The sequence below is a fragment of the Nerophis lumbriciformis genome, linkage group LG01 (assembly GCF_033978685.3).
Source record: "Nerophis lumbriciformis linkage group LG01, RoL_Nlum_v2.1, whole genome shotgun sequence".
NCBI lineage: Eukaryota > Metazoa > Chordata > Actinopteri > Syngnathiformes > Syngnathidae > Nerophis > Nerophis lumbriciformis.
In genome coordinates, this window is record NC_084548.2 from 46,196,346 (window position 1) to 46,213,947 (window position 17,602).

The following is a 17,602-nucleotide window of genomic DNA, read 5'->3' on the forward strand; positions in this document are numbered from 1 at the left end:
ATGTGAATACATGCTAATAAAGTAGTGCTAGTAACTGCCAACCTCGGGATCTAACCAATAAGTACAACTTCCCACTGCTTTTTGGTTTTATTGGTAATGTTTTAATGTGCTAAATGACTCTTGTGGTTATGTGATCGTCAGCGACATACCAAAAAATAATTTGACTATTAAATGTTAATACAAATTATGCAGTGAATTATTTTTTATTTGCTGATTTACAAGTCAATAACATTATCTTAATTGTTGTATTTGGATGTTTCATTCTTAGTTACGAAATTACGAAATAACAATGTTGTTGAGGATGATTCAAAAGATTTAGATCGATGCTGACTTGAAGTCATATGATCTACCACTATTTATTGTTGTTGTCTACTGACTAACGAAACATATATATTATATTTACCCTGTATTAATTCCATTGTGCGTATAAAAATGTTTTATTGTCAAAATACGTTAAGAGGTTCCTGTCCACTGGTTTTCTATAAACCAGTCAGGATGTGCTGCCATCATGCTTTGTGATCATTCTGAGACTTATTAAACTAGTAGGTTTTTATTTTACCATAATATACTAAACAAGTATACTGACTTATTTCAGCTTCTATATCTGTACTTTGTGCTTGTTAAGGTGAACAGTCCCTCCCACCACCGACTAGTTCTTTTTCGCCTGCAAATAATGTAGTATGCCAGGCTGCGTTTGATTGGTGAAATGAGACAAACGTCACGAGTGCTTACATTGGATTGGTAAAACAGAGTCATGTGACAGTGCCCACAGGAAGAAGGCTTGCTGAAGCCAAATGAATATCATACCTCTTTGCAAGCAGTAATCATTAGATTATACATAAATGTAGCGATCGGAATGAAAGTTAGTATAACAGGGTGAAAGTAGTGGTTCTTCTTCACACAAATACTCAAGTTAAAGTAAAAAGTATGTTGCATTAAAACTACTTTGACAAGTACAGTTTATCTAAAAAGTTACTTATGTAAATATTACGGAGTAAATGTGTTACGTACGGAGGGAGAAGGAGACGACACCACGGCAGGAATCAGCTCAATAGCTTTTATTCTGCTATTGATGAGTGTGTGGGATGTGTATGCTACTCTAAGTGTGAAGTGCAAGGCGATGTGTAGAATTAACTATGTAAATGATACTAGAGTTTTATGTAAGTGCGTTTTGGATGAATCCTTCATCAGACCAGAGGGGCAAGGCGAGAAGGCAGTCTGTGGGCAAGCAAGCGGTCGGGGGCTGGAGAGAAGCAACGAGGTCCGTGTCCAAGCAGGGGTCGAGGATCGAGGGAGGCAGTCCAAAATCCAGAGAGGAGTCGTGGCACACAGCTCGATCACGGGAAACAGGAAGGGCACTTGGGGGCATAAGACACGGGAACTGGGAAGTAACAGAGAGAGCAAGTACGCAGGAGGGAAGTCAGAGACGGGATGCTTACTACGAGGAGTGAACTACGTTCCGGCGCTGGGCCTTCGGATCCGCTGGTCTTTGTGCTGCTTACCTTCATTAGTCCCAGGTGCGCTGATTGCTGATTGCTTGCAGCTTTGCCGGCGCTTGGCTGCGATGCGGCCAGAGCGAGCAGGGGTGTGTCCTGGTGCGCTGCCAGCGGAGGTGCCAGCCGAGCATGCAGTAGAAGGAATGAGGGGTTGTGCATGCGCCCTGACAAAATATAGCGCATTACTACTCACCTCTGCTTTATAACTATATTTTTCTTTGAATACACATTGTGGAATTTAACAATATGTATTTTTGGCATGAAGTCCACTGACCTGCCACGGGATTACAATCCCTTGCATAGTCTAATGTGATCTAATATCTTATGTTTATAGACAAATATGTCATGATCCTACATGAAAGTTTGGACCTATTTTAATTTTTTTTCTTTGCTCTCTTGTTTCCTTTTCCTGTTTGCTTCTATTGCTTGCCACTTTAACTCTGGCCTGAGCTCTGCCTCCCTCACCTGCCCCTGGTTGCCAATCAGGGTGCTTCTTATGCCTGCCCTGTTCCTCTGCTCAAGGCTGAATAATTGTATTTTGATTTGTACCTCAACATGCTGCCAAGCCTTTCCTATGCTTCCTGTGCCTGGTAGCTGTTTTCGTGCACTTTCCTAACAAAAGGTTTTTCTGCTGCCTCTGAATCCTGGAACATTAAGCCAGACCGTAGCAAAAAAATACCTGGTCAGTTTCGAATTATTTACATTGTGTTACTTTACCTAATTTAGTTATATGAGTGGGTTTAAATGTTAGTACCGTAATGTCCCTTAGAATGATGCAGTGCAGTTTTATACTTCAGATTGGTCAGAAAGGTGAGGCATCAGTTAGTTGTCACATTACTTTGTACAATGGGTCCCAATGTTGTAGATCCACAAATTATTATTATTTTTTTTACAGTTGCTTTAATAGAAAATGTTTTGATGGCGCTATCTGTAGGGGGAAAAAGTGCTGCAGCTATGAATGCAGCAGGGGGTGCTCTTTCACAAACCAAATTCATTAAAGATTTCCCAGCAGGAAGATGCTTTGACAAGAAGGAATGCTGTGTAAATGCACTTTATTTTTTAAGTCCTATTCTGAATACCGTATGCCTGTAGTTGTTTCTTAATGTGTAAAACTTAATTCACACTTAGCAACTGTGCCGATAATTATTGCAGGGTTAAGAGTATGAAATATAGACATTTGTAAAGCTTTTTATGGGTGCATCTAATATTGTGTGTGTTTTTTTTTTTAGAGGGATCTATTGTGTTATAACGTGTTTTCAGGACAGCGGATGCCTCTTTGTGTTCCACTGTAACCCCTTGCCTCATCCTGTATATCAAGAGGGCCACACAAAGTGTCTCCTAGTTGATATGAATGAACCAAGACTTTTACTTGTGAAAGATGCAGCAGGCATTTGAAAGATTCATGCTTTCCCTCGTCACCTGTGTTCTGAGGAGCAGTGTGTTTTATTTACATCCTCAGCTGCACCACAGACTCTGTAGTGCTTCAGTTATTAGTGTTTTATTCATGCTTGAACGATACACAAACCTCCGGCCAGGTGGCAGCAGTGCTAAAATGAAATATGACCGAGCATACGTAACCCTCTTTATTAGGAGAAAGTGCGAGTCAACAACTATCTTGACACATACAGATAAATAAATACTTATTATCAGGGGTATCACAGAAAATAATGAAAAAACACATTCATTTAATGAGAGTTTTAGCCCATTCATAGTACTTACAAATTATTTTCTTTCAAGGGATGTCCATTATGTCTCATTGACTTATCAAAAGTATATTTATGCCTTTCATATAATTACAGCTTTATTATGTACAGTATGTTTAATTGCACCTACTCAGATCGCATAATTTTGGTCTTGACTTCTGTATGTATGACGAGTAGAGATGTCGATAAATGCGTTAAAATGTAATATCGGAAATTATCGGTATTGTTTTTTTTATTATCGAAATCGGTTTTTTATTTTTTTATTTTTATTTTTTAATTAAATCAACATAAAAAACACAAGATACACTTACAATTAGTGCACCAACCCAAAAAACCTTCCTCTCCCATTTACACTCATTCACACTCATTCACACAAAAGGGTTGTTTCTTTCTGTAATTAATATTCTGGTTTCTACATTATATATCAATATATATCAATACAGTCTGCAAGGGATACAGTCCGTAAGCACACATGATTGTGCGTGCTGCTGGTCCACTAATACTACTAACCTTTAACAGTTAATTTTACTAATTTTCATTAATTACTAGTTTCTGTGTAACTGTTTTTATATTGTTTTACTTTCTTTTTTATTCAAGAAAATGTTTTTAATTTATTTATCTTATTTTATTTTATAATTTTTTTTTTAAAGTACCTTATCTTCACCATACCTGGTTGTCCAAATTAGGCATAATAATGTGTTAATTCCACGACTGTATATATCGGTTGATATCGGTATCGATTGATATCGGTAATTAAAGAGTTGGACCATATCGGAATATCGGATATCGGCAAAAAGCCATTATCGGACATCCCTAATGACGAGATTATCGCAGATCTTCAAGATGCAACTTTTTAATCAAATTTTAATAATAGAATATTGAGCATGATTTGGTGGATTTAAAGATTCCTTTTTTATTTATAAATGAAATTGTAGATGGGTATTTGGTGGGTAGATTTTGAAATGTATTGTATTGTACTGTAATTTCTATATTATATGATGATGTATATTTTAACTGTGAGACCCTGTCCATAAGCTGTGTGCTTCTAGGGATGACCTTTTTGCAGAACAGACTCTGATATTAACAAAAGAAACAATAATGAAATACAAAACCATGTTTGTCTGTGAATAAATAAATAAATACATACAAATAAATAAATAGTTAGATAAACAGCAAGTAAAACTTTCAGTGCATGAACACAGCATCTGGGTGATTCCTGTCTACTCGATCGATCACTTTGCGTGTTTGAAACTGACTGAATCAATCGAACAAATTGAAAGCCCGCTGTGCAAACTGGCCTGTTGTCAGTGTCAATGAAGCAGTGGGTATCGATCCGTGGTCCTGCGGGGACAGAGCCATCATTGGAGAGATATTGAATCCAGAGCAAAAGATGCAGCGCAGCAACATAGCTCACATTAGCCATTTATACATGTGTGACTCTCTTACATAGGACATGAAATATGTTTTAATAAATGTAAGACAATGGTTTTAGTTTTCCCGCATCCCTGAAGGGTTTGAGAACACTTGGCTATGCTTTTGTTGTGAATAGCGTATTTTCATATCTTTATTTAGAGCAACAAATGAACAGGTCATACACCAGCCTTTGGAATGCAATGTTAACCACACAGGGAACATTAGATTTGCTGAAATGGCTCCCTCAGAGAAAACATGCAGTACAGATTGCATTCAGAATGATTGTACCAACTCATGTTTTGTTCATTTTTTAATTCATGCTTTGCTTGTTGGTTGGCATCAATCATTTTTGTGTGACTGAATGTGTGTTCTCCTTCAACTGGAACCAGCATAACCAAAACACCAGAAACTATTATAGTGAAGGGAAAGGCATGGATGAATGGGTGCTAGTCATTTTGAATTGATGGTAAAGGTTAAATGGAGGTTGGATGGATGCTGGGTGAATAGTGGAATGGTGGATGATGGCGAGTACAGTTATCCTTCGCCACAATTGCGGCTTCACAACATTCCTTTTTTTTTTTTTATTGTTGCATTTTCTACATTTTTGCCTAAATTTAGCATCATAAAAGTGGCTAAATAAACTAAAAATATTATTATGCTCAGCCTCGGGTAGCATTACTATATTGAATTCAAAAAGTCTAGCGGTGACTAAAGGGTGTTATTTCAGGTCTAGGCGGCTGTCATAATGTAAAAAAAAAAAGGTCATAAACTTGTTTTTCATGCTTTAACTATGAAACTATTAGATTTATAACAAAAAATTCCTACTTTGCAGAAATTATTTTATTGGGAACCAATTAAAGGGGCTTGCTCAATAAAGATTTTATAAGCAAAAAATATCACTAAAACACCATTGGTTAGCTTATTATTGATATAAATGCATACTGTATTATAAACCCCGTTTCCATATGAGTTGGGAAATTGTGTTAAATGTAAATATAAACGGAATACAATGATTTGCAAATCATTTTCAACCCATATTCAATTGAATGCACTACAAAGACAAGATATTTGATGTTCAAACTCATAAACTTTATTTTTTTTTTGCAAATAACAATTAACTTACAATTTCATGGCTGCAACACGTGCCAATGTAGTTAGGAAATGACATGTTCACCACTGCGTTACATGGCCTTTCCTTTTAACAACACTCAGTAAACGTTTGGGAACTGAGGAGACACATTTTTTAAGCTTCTCAGGTGGAATTCTTTCCCATTCTTGCTTGATGTACAGCTTAAGTTGTTCAACAGTCCGGGGGTCTCCGTTGTGGTATTTTAGGCTTCATAATGCGCCACACATTTTCAATGGGAGACAGGTCTGGACTATAGGCAGCACAGTCCAGTGCCTGCACTCTTTTACTATGAAGCCACATTGATGTAACACGTGGTTTGGCATTGTCTTGCTGAAATAAGCAGGGGCGTCCATGGTAACGTTGCTTGGATGGCAACATATGTTGCTCCAAAACCTGTATGTACCTTTCAGCATTAATGGCGCCTTTACAGATGTGTAAGTTACCCATGTCTTGGGCACTAATACACCCCCATACCATCACAGATGCTGGCTTTTCAACTTTGCGCCTATAACAATCCGGATGGTTCTTTTCCTCTTTGGTCCGGAGGACACGACGTCCACAGTTTCCAAAAACAATTTGAAATGTGGACTCGTCAGACCACAGAACACTTTTCCACTTTGTATCAGTCCATCTTAGATGAGCTCAGGCCCAGCGAAGCCGACGGCGTTTCTGGGTGTTGTTGATAAACGGTTTCGCTTTGCATAGGAGAGTTTTAACTTGCACTTACAGATGAAACGACCGACTGTAGTTACTGACAGTGGGTTTCTGAAGTGTTCCTGAGCCCATGTGGTGACATCCTTTACACACTGATGTCACTTGTTGATGCAGTACAGCCTGAGGGATCGAAGGTCACGGGCTTAGCTGCTTACGTGCAGTGATTTCTCCAGATTCTCTGAACCCTTTGATGATATTACGGACTGTAGATGGTGAAATCCCTAAATTCCTTGCAATAGCTGGTTGAGAAAGGTTTTTCTTAAACTGTTCGACAATTTGCTCACGCATTTGTTGACAAAGTGGTGACCCTCGCCCCATCCTTGTTTGTGAATGACTGAGCATTTCATGGAATCTACTTTTATACCCAATCATGGCACCCACCTGTTCCCAATTTGCCTGTTCACCCGTGGGATGTTCCAAATAAGTGTTTAATGAGCATTCCTCAACTTTTTCAGTATTTATTGCCACCTTTCCCAACTTCTTTGTCACGTGTTGCTGGCATCAAATTCTAAAGTTAATGATTATTTGCAAAAAAAAAAAAGTTTATCAGTTTGAACATCAAATATGTTGTCTTTGTAGCATATTCAACTGAATATGGGTTGAAAATGATTTGCAAATCATTTTATTCCGTTTATATTTACATCTAACACAATTTCCCAACTCATATGGAAACAGGGTTTGTACATTAAGACATTATTAAGACTATTTAGGACGTGTCTACACTTTTAAAACAGAAAACCGAGACAAAACAAAAAAAACTATCTTCAAACCCAACAATAACATATGAGACCAATGACCTCTGTTGACCCCTTGCTTGCCCTCATGTGACTGAATGTTCCCTTTTGTCTCCTTCTGACTGTAGGAAACAAGATGGAAGTGACCCCAGAATCTGTGCTATAGAGCCTCAGCTGTTCCAGCCCAAGCTCCACTACAGCGCACTGCCATCCCAAAAGGTATTTGACCCCTGACCTTATCTGATAGAACTCTTTGTGGCCTTTCTTTGTCGCTCATCTTGTCTTTACGCCACAATTTCTCTCCATGGTGTCGTATTTCTCTATATAAAGTTTTTCTGTCTTTGGTTTCTGCAATCGGTGGCTGTGTTTGCTCAATGAAATTAATCAGCATTTTGCATGCAAATCTCAACACAGAGTAGTGTAATTCTCAGAGCAAGACATATTTTGAAGTTTAACATCCAAGCTCTTTTTTCAAATTTGCATTTTAGCTTGAGTCAGAGCTAGTTAATCGTTTGCACCGTTTTAATTAGAATACGATGCTATTTGGAATGCAATTAATGTGCAATATATAAATTAGATTTTGGCTCAGCACTGTGTTTATTATTTTAATTGTCACGGTTGATATCAGATCCATTTCATGGTCATTATGCTGTCAAACGGTTTGTACCGTACATTTGATCATTAATAACCAGTGACTGCAATGGGAAAGCTGTCAGTGATATTATTGGAATGCAAAGAGTGAAAAGAGCTGAGCTCCATGGTGATTAAAAGAGGATACAATCTCTCTCATATTGGATTGGTTTCATAAGGTCCTTCCAACTTTGGAAGAGGCTTATGCGACGTGACTTGATCTGAGGAGCGCACAGAGACTCGGAAGAGAGGAGGATTAGGGGATCATTTGGATACAGTGTTCTACATTTCTCATGATGTTGATGCAGTTCATACCATCTGTAGACTCGTGTGATAAGTAACATAACTTCAGGCCGAAGATTTGGGGCGCTTTCTTACACCAGCCAGTCAGTTCACAGGTATTTAGCCATACCCTTTTAGAGGTCACATGCAATATTTAATTTACATTCGACATAGCTTCTATGCCTTGCAGCTATAGTTGTGGAAACTATCCTAAGTATAGTCATTTGTAGCAAGCAAGATAAAAGTACTTATGGTTCACCCAGGGGCGCCGAAAAGGGGGGGTAAAGGAGACGGATTCTAGGGGCCCATGATGGAGGGGGGCCCAGAGAGGCCCCTAATGATGATGAAATTATAATACAGAAAAAATAATGACACTGTGTTGGGGGCCCTGTAAAGATTATTTTCATGGGGCCCAAAATCCCTAGCGGCGCCCCTGAGTTCACCAAGTCCATAGATGTTTTTTTTAAACAGGCTCTCAACAGTTTGCATTTTGCACCCAGTCCTTTTCAGGCCTGAAGCAAGAACTATAATTTTCATGTTATTGTCATTGCGGGCAAGAAAAGCTGCAAAAATACTTCAAACTAACAATTTTACATACAGGTAAGATACATACAAAACATTAGACTTTAAAACACCTGCACGCGCACACCTCTACGTAATTTGGAGTGGAAGTATGCGTACCCTACCTCAGTTTCAGTTCAGTACAGTATCAGTTTATTTCGAACATGCATACGATACAATGTAACGCATCACACATTTCCAGTTGTGTCATTACAGCACGTCCGAAAAGGAGTAGGAAGAAGCAGAGCTTATTTTATCCTACCCCTTTTCATACCATAGCAAATTTAACCAATTTCCTTGTTCTCTGTAACAGAGCAGTGAACATATAAATAATAAATAAATAATATACCATAGTAGGCAAAAACATAAATACATAAATAATCTTTGTCTCAATAAAAAAAATTATAAAAAGGGTTCAAGATGTTCATCATAATTGTTCTTCTGTGTACTTTGTGAACACTTGTAGTTTGAACAGTCTCATTTGAACAGTCTCTTAAAGTGAATCATATTGGTGCTTTGTTTGATTTCTTTGGTTAATCCATTCCATAATTTAATTCTACATACAGATATGCTAAAGGTTTTAAGTGTTGTACTAGCATACAAATGTTTTAAATTAGATTTTCCTCTAAGGTTATATTTCTCCTCTTTTGTTGAGAAGAATTGTTGTACATTCTTGGGTAGCAGGTTTTAGTTTGCTTTGTACATAATTTTAGCTGTTTGCAAATGCACCAAATCATTGAATTTCAATAATTGTGATTTAATGAATAAAGGGTTTGTATGTTTTCTATATCCAACATTATGTATTATTTTAATTGATCTTTTTTGTAACACTGTTAGTTGTTTCCCCATATTTCTACACAATAACTCAGATATGGTAATACTAGCAAGCAGTAAATAATATAGTGATTTTTGGTCTAGAACATGTTTTGCTTTATTCATTATTGATGTGTTTCTTGCTATTTTATGTTGTATATGTTTTACATGAGATTCCCAATTAATTTTATCGTCTATCACGGAGACAGAGGTTAGAGAAATGGAGTCATGGTGAGCTGCCTTGATGTGCGTTCCAAAAAAAGTAGTTCCCCTGGAGGCACAAGACATTGATACAACATTGAATATACATTCATGTCCTTTAAAACTGACTTTGAAACAATGTTGCAAAATAGTTGTATTTGTAAATTGAGACAACATTGATATTCAACGTTGGATCCACGTTGTTGTTTGGGAAATGACCAAATTTCAATGGTCAAAACAACGTCAGAATCCAACAATGATTTAACGTTGTCAAAAAGCATGTTGTTTCAACGTTATGTTTGAGTTGCTCAACGTCAGGACCGAGTAGTCTTGGGTTCAATCCCGGGCTCGGGATCTTTCTGTGTGGAGTTTGCATGTTCTCCCCGTGACTGCGTGGGTTCCCTCCGGGTACTCCGGCTTCCTCCCACCTCCAAAAACATGCACCTGGGGATAGGTTGATTGGCAACACAAAATTGGCCCTAGTGTGTGAATGTGAGTGTGAATGTTGTCTGTCTATCTATGTTGGCCCTGCGATGAGGTGGCGACTTGTCCAGGGTGTACCCCGCCTTCCTTCCGATTGTAGCTGAGATAGGCTCCAGCGACCCCAAAGGGAATAAGCGGTAGAAAATGGATGGATGGATGGATGGATGGATGGACGTCAGGACCGATTTCAATAAGTTCTCAACGTTGTTTTAATGTTTTGTGCCTGCTGGGTTGGCTATCAAGGTGCACATTTTAATTATTTATTTAGAGCAACAAATGAATAGGTCATACATCAGCCTTTGGAATGCAATGTTAACCACACAGGGAACATTAGATTTGCTGAAATGGCTCCCTCAGAGAAAACATGCAGTACAGATTGCATTCAGAATGATTGTACCAACTCATGTTTTGTTCATTTTTTTATTCATGCTTTGCTTGTTGTTTGGCATCAATCATTTTTGTGTGACTGAATTTGTGTTCTCTTTCACCTGGAACCAGCATAACCAAAAACAAGAAACTATCATAGTGAAGGGAAAGGCATGGATGAATGGGTGGTGGTAATTTTGAATTGATGGTAAAGGTTAGATTGATGTTGGATGGATGCTGGGTGAATAGTGGAATGGTGGATGATGGCGAGTACAGTCATACTTGCCAACCTTGAGACCTCCGATTTCGGGAGGTGGGGGGTTGGGGGGGGTGTGGTCGGGGGGTGGGGCGGATTGCATGGTTGGGGGCGTGGTTAAGAGGGGAGGAGTATATTTACAGCTAGAATTCACCAACTCGAGTATTTCATACATATATATATATATATATATATATATATATATATATATATATATATATATATATATATATATATATATGTATATATATGTGAAATACTTGACTTTCAGTGAATTCTAGCTATATATATATTTATTTATTTTATTAAATATAAATAAAAGAAATACTTGAATTTCAGTGTTCATTTATTTACACATATACACACACATAACACTCATCTACTCATTGTTGTACTTGAAAGTACAATGCAATATAATTCTGGGGCAATGGCACCTATCAAATACACAGTAATGAAAACACAGTTGTTCTACTAACTGTACTGTGTGTTATGAGAGTAGAGTATGTGTGTGTGTGGCCCTTTAATAGGTGACAGCATGTGAGGTGAGTGTGTGGGCGAGAGAAGAGAGGGAGCGGTAGCGTAAATGCGGGGAGGGACTAGTTGGTTTTGTGTTGGATTGGCTGTGTGCAAGCAATCAATAAAGCAAGATTTGCAACTAATCGCTGGACTTATCATTCACCCTAAAGTCGTCCGCTGTGGAGACCCACTGCCGGGTAAGGTGAAGGGTGTTGCCCCGAGCATACATCAGCCCTGGAGAAGTGTCTCCCCTGCGCTCTTCGACTACGGTCTTGTTCTTCTGCTTCGTCTCCTTGTGTGCGCACACTGGACTCAGGTCCGCATGGAGCTGGAGGGGGCGTGGCCTCCAGCTCCGGCTGAATTCCGGGAGATTTTCGGGAGAAAATTTCTTCGCTGAATTTCGGGAGTCTCCCGGAAAATCCGGGAGGGTTGGCAAGTATGAGTACAGTTATCCCTCGCCACATTGCACTTAAAACAATTGCGGCTTCACAACATTGCATTTTTTTTTATTTGTTGCATTTTTAAAATTTTTGCCTAAATTACCGGTAAGCACCATAAAAGTGGCTAAATGATCTAAAAATATTATTATGCTCAGCCTCAGGTAGCATGAATATGTTGGATTAAAAAAGTTTAGCTGTGACTAAAGAGGTGTTATTTCAGGTCTAGAGGGCTGTCATAATGTTAAATAAAAAGTATTTAGAAGGTCATAAAGTTGTTTTTCATGCTTTAACTATGAAAATATTAAATTTATAACTAATATTTCCTACTTTGTAGAAATTATTTTATTGCAGTCATATCGGGAACCAATTAAAGGGGCTTGCTCATTTAAAATTTTCTAAGAAAAACATATCACTTGAACACCATTGGTTAGCTTGTGTTACCATTACCATAATTGTCTATATTTTTCACAATTACCAAATTAATGTAACAACAATTTTTTACTGATAATTGCTGTTTACGGCAGTCACTTGCCCTGTCTTGTCCACACGTACGCGCACACAAAAGCAGTCCAGGAGAAGTAACGAACAATTTGCAGTCACGTTGTTGTTATGATAGAATACTTTCATTGACAGCTAACGCTAGCTATCCAAATCGCTCTTATTAGCCAACAACACCAACACCCATACATGCGTAGTTACATAATTATGTCCCAGAAGCCGTCGGAGGGCGCGATGGACTGTGTAAAATACTTTTGAAGGTTAGCCCCCTCTGTGCATTTGTTGTTTGGGAAATGACCACATTTAAATGGTCAAATCAATGTCAGAACCCAACAATGATTTAACGTTGTCAAAAAGCATGTTGTTTCAACGTTATAGACTTAGACTTCCTTTTTTATTGTCATTCAAATTTGAACTTTACAGCACAGATAAGAACAACATTTTGTTACATAAGCTCATGGTAGTGCAGGATAAAAAAGCAATAAGGTGCATATATAAATAAATATGAATAATATATAAATATATATATAAAATAAATAAATAGATATAAACATATATAAATAAATAAATAGATTGCTGTACAGATAAATATATTGCACTTTTTCACATGCGTCCACGTTTATGGATGTATGTTATATTGTCTTTTTTATTCCAGCGAGTTAATCCATTTTGGGGGGAGTTGAGGGGATAATTTAATTTAATTATGATGCCTTAAGAGTCTTACGGCCTGAGGGAAGAAGCTGTTACAGAACAGGTTCTGCTTCAGAGGCTGCGGAACCTCTTTCTAGAGTCCAGCAGTGAAAACAGTCCTTGGTGGGGGTGGGAGGAGTCTTTGCAGATTTTCTGAGCCCTGGTCAGGCAGCGGCTTTTTGCGATCTCCTGGATAGGAGAAAGAGGAGTCCTGATGATATGTTTGAGTTGCTCAATGTCAGGACCAAATTCAATAAGTTCTCAATGTTGTTTTAATGTCTTGTGCCTGCTGGGTTGGCTATCAAAGTGCACATTTTAATTTTTACCGAGCATGTTATCAGGATTTTTTTAATCAAACCTTTCAGATTAAAATAAGAGTAGTAAAACCCGTTTAATTAAAAGGTGGGTACTAAGGTGACTGTCCTTGAAGTCAAAACATTGATGAAGTTACACCAAAAATTAATTACTTAATCCCCAGAAAGATATTTCAAAAACATTTTACGTGAAATTAATACCATGGAATTGTTACAGACAATTATTATTATTTGGAACTATCCATCCATTTCCCTTCCTGGGAGACATAGTCTCTCCAAAGTGTCCTGAGTCTTCCCCATGGTCTGCTACCGGTCGGACGTGCCCAAAACACCTCCCCAGGGAGGCGCCCGGGGTCCATTCTGCCCAACCATCTCATCTGGCTCCTCTCGATGTGCAAAAGCAGCGGCTTTATTCTGAGCTCGTCATGACAGAGCCTCTCACCCTATCTCTAAGGCAGAGGCCCGCCACCCAACGGAGGAAACTTAATCCGGCCGCTTGTCCCCATTATCTTGTCTTTTCAGTCACAACCCAAAGCTCATGACCGTAGGTGAAGATAGGAACTTAGATCGACCGGTAAATAGAGTTTTCCCTTCCGGCTCAGCTCCACCAAGATAGACCAATGCACGGTCCGCATCACTGCAGATGTTGCACCAATCTACCTGTCAAAGGGGTAGGATCTTGTCTCTAAGCCAGAGACTTAGGCTATGTCTACACTAAGCCGGATAACCCCTTAAACAAATAATTATTTAGCCTAAGCCCCGTTTCAGCCACACTAAACAAGCGTTTAAGGTCCCCCTCCTCGGACAATTTTTTACATGGGTAAGTGTGCCGTGTATTTCTTGAATCTCCAGCTCTTAGCTATGTATGGACTCATTGATCGTTTACAAACTGAGTTCGGAGAGAAAGTGATGCCAAAAAGGCCGCGCCCCACACAGGAAGTGACGTCAGAAAGAACGCGCCACAGCCAGCTTCATAATTAAGCGGTTTCGTAACTCGGAGATAACCACTGGAAATATGAAGGCGAGTCATCCAGATATGCCCGTGTTTCTCCTTCCGTCTGTACAGACGCTTGTGGAAATCACACATGAATACCTTAAGAGAAAGCAATTGCAGCTATTTCAGATACAACACTTCTCAGACGGCAAATAACTTTCCAATGTCCAGGTCAGCTGTGATGCTACTTAGCGAAAAACTTCGTCCATTTGTCGAAGGAGAGTCAACGAGAATGTGAGCTCCCGTGGATGTGATTAAAAAAAAGGTAGCGTGTGCTTTGTATTACCTGGCCGTCGAGGGAAGACTACAGAAAACAGCGAATGCATTTGGACTGGCAAAGCAGACTGTATCAGTTATTCTCCACCATGTATGTCACGGACTCAACGTCTAGGTCCAGAGTATATAAAGTCCCCAAAAATGAATGGACAATGAAGGTGAAGGCAAAAGAGTGAGGAGTGTCCTGACCAGATATCTAGATCCCTAGATTGATTGATGTCAAATGTTCTTTATCACATTGTTTACGTGTCTAGTTAAGATTTGATTGATTTATGATGGCGCAGGTGTGACTCACTACAATAGGGCCCCACAGCACACTGGATTCCAGTTAATTGAAATACCACAACCCTGGATATTGTTCAGATAAATTAAATTTAAGAACTTGCACATAAAGCAACACTGGAGATGACGATGACGTGCGCATTTTCCACGCATGCATACTAGGTCGCGTTGCGCCGGCGGATGGAGGGAGGAGGGGTTCTTAAACGGTGGCATTGTTGTGTGTGGACACGGATAAGGTTAGGTGTGATTTACCCTGGATAACCTTATAGTGTAAACAGGGCCTTAGAAGGGTGAGAAAACAAAATATAAAAACTGGACATCACAGTTGTCATTAAAAGCTCAGTGTTAAAAATATATGTTTTATTATTAAACCCATTAACATGTGGTAATCAACTTTACCACATGAATTAACACAAAAGTACCAAAAATTGGTACATTAATAGGGATGCCGAAAAACATAGATTCAAATCCGAATTGCGATTTTTATAATGCCGATTCTAAATCTATTAACAATGTTCAAGAATCTATCTTTAAAGGCCTACTGAAATGATTTTTTAAAATTTAAACGGGGATAGCAGATCCATTCTATGTGTCATAATTGATCATTTCGCGATATTGCCATATTTTTGCTGAAAGGATTTAGTATAGAACAACGACGATAAAGTTTGCAACTTTTGGTCGCTGATAAAAAAAAGCCTTGCCTGTACCGGAAGTAGCGTGACGTCACAAGTTGAAAGTCTCCTCACATTTCCCCATTGTTTACACCAGCAGCGAGAGCGATTGGGACCGAGAAAGCGACGATTACCCCATTAATTTGAGCCAGGATGAAAGATTCCTGGATGAGGAACGTGAGAGTGAAGTATTAGAGTGCAGTGCAGGACGCATCTTTTTTCGCTCTGACCGTAACTTAGGTACAAGGGCTCATTGGATTCCACACTCTCTCCTTTTTCTATTGTGGATCACGGATTTGTATTTTAAACCACCTCGGATACTATATCCTCTTGAAAATGAGAGTCGAGAACGCGAAATGGACATTCACAGTGACTTTTATCCCCACGACAATACATCGGTGAAGCACTTTAGCTACGGAGCTAACGTGATAGCATCGGGCTTAACTGCAGATAGAAACAAAAGAAATAAACCCCTGACTGGAAGGATAGACAGAAAATCAACAATACTATTAAACCATGGACCTGTAACTACACGGTTAATGCTTTCCAGCCTGGCAAAGCTTAACAATGCTGTTGCTAACGACACCATTGAATCTAACTTAGCTACGGACCTCGACAGAGCTATGATAAAAACATTAGCTCTCCACCTACGCCAACCTCATCTGCTCATCAACACCGAAGCTCACCTGCGTTCCAGCGATCGACGGAGCGACGAAGGACTTCACCCGATCATCGATGCGGTCGGCGGCTAGCGTCGGATAGCGTGTCTGCTATCCAAGTCAAAGTCCTCCTGGTTGTGTTGCTGTAGCCAGACGCTAATACACTGATCGCATCTACAGCTTTCTGTATTTTAAAATTGCACTTTATAAGTTAACCCGGCCGCATTGGCATGTGTTGCAATGTTAAGATTTCATCATTGATATATAAACTATCAGACTGCGTGGTCGGTAGTAGTGGGTTTCAGTAGGCCTTTAATAAGACATGTTTGTAATTAGTTGGTGGTGGAACATAAACAACATTAGTCTGCTGCTGTGCTAGATTGCTAGTAACTGTTTAATTCACATTTGACTTATTGTCCCAAATGCAATATGTGTTCCTGCCCAACAATAGAGGATATTTTGTTTTTAAAATAATATTGTTTCTCAGTTGTTTCACAGTTAGCCTGCATCTGCATTCATGTGGTAGAGAAGGCTTATTACAATCCATTAGTTCACTTTGGCAAAATGTTTTACCAATGATGCTGCCCTCAGACAACTTTACTAAAGGTGCCATCTGCTTAAATTAGTGTTACATTGAACTATTTGACCATGGCCATTCCTACATATATACTTGATGAGAATATGAAAGGGCAGCATGATCAAGTGATGCACTGTAACATCGCTTTAATCAGAGCCTGCAGAAAACCAGGGCAATCTGCAATTAACCTCAGTGAGCCTTATGGCTGCTGCTTTTTTCAAGCTACATTGTTGTACAGAGGCTGTCGTTATGCACACTTCCTGGTGATAAACTCATTAGAAGCAAAGCGTGCATATGTGTCAAGAAAAGATTATTGCCAGCACCTGCATGCGGAACCAAACAGGTAAAAAAAAATTAGTGTGACGACAATGATGATGTTCAAGGACAGGAGATTCTCTCTGTAATTTTACATGGAACGTTATCCAAAAAAAGCCAATTGGAGTGACAGTGCATGACCAGATGGACCTCAAAGAACATTTAATGAAAACATTCAAGCACAGTTGGAGGACAGTATAGGTGTCATGCATGTTTAATTTGCTCCTTGTCATAATGATAATCCTATTAATAATAGTCATAATGATGGCTCCCTTACACCTGCACTGACTGTGCCTTTTCATGCTTCCTATCTTCTGGTCACGTCTGAATCAGGGATTAGTTTTTTCACTTGTGTTTGGACGTTTCAAATTTAAATTCCAGGGGCAGATTTAGCATTGAAGAAGATCCCTGGTTTAGCCCAAATGAGTGATGGCTTTCATTAGCATTTGCAAATAAATGTTAAATAGGTTATACTTGTACAGCGCTTTTCTACCTTCAAGGTACTCACGGCGCTTTTGACACTATTTCCATATTCACACATTCATACACACATTCACACATTCACACACTGATGGCGGGAGCTGCCATG

The 17,602-nt window shown here is 39.0% G+C and overlaps 1 protein-coding gene across 21 annotated transcripts in view; it reads left to right on the forward strand.

The window, feature by feature from the left end:
• Nucleotides 1-17,602, forward strand: part of rap1gapa (RAP1 GTPase activating protein a) — a 165,953-nt gene that overhangs the window by 95,909 nt on the left and 52,442 nt on the right. For all 21 annotated transcript variants that reach the window (XM_061984432.1, XM_061984543.1, XM_061984414.1 and 18 more), the window contains one exon: nt 7,318-7,408. In XM_061984432.1, coding sequence (XP_061840416.1) covers nt 7,318-7,408 — 91 coding nt within the window. The remainder of the gene's footprint in view (nt 1-7,317; nt 7,409-17,602) is intronic.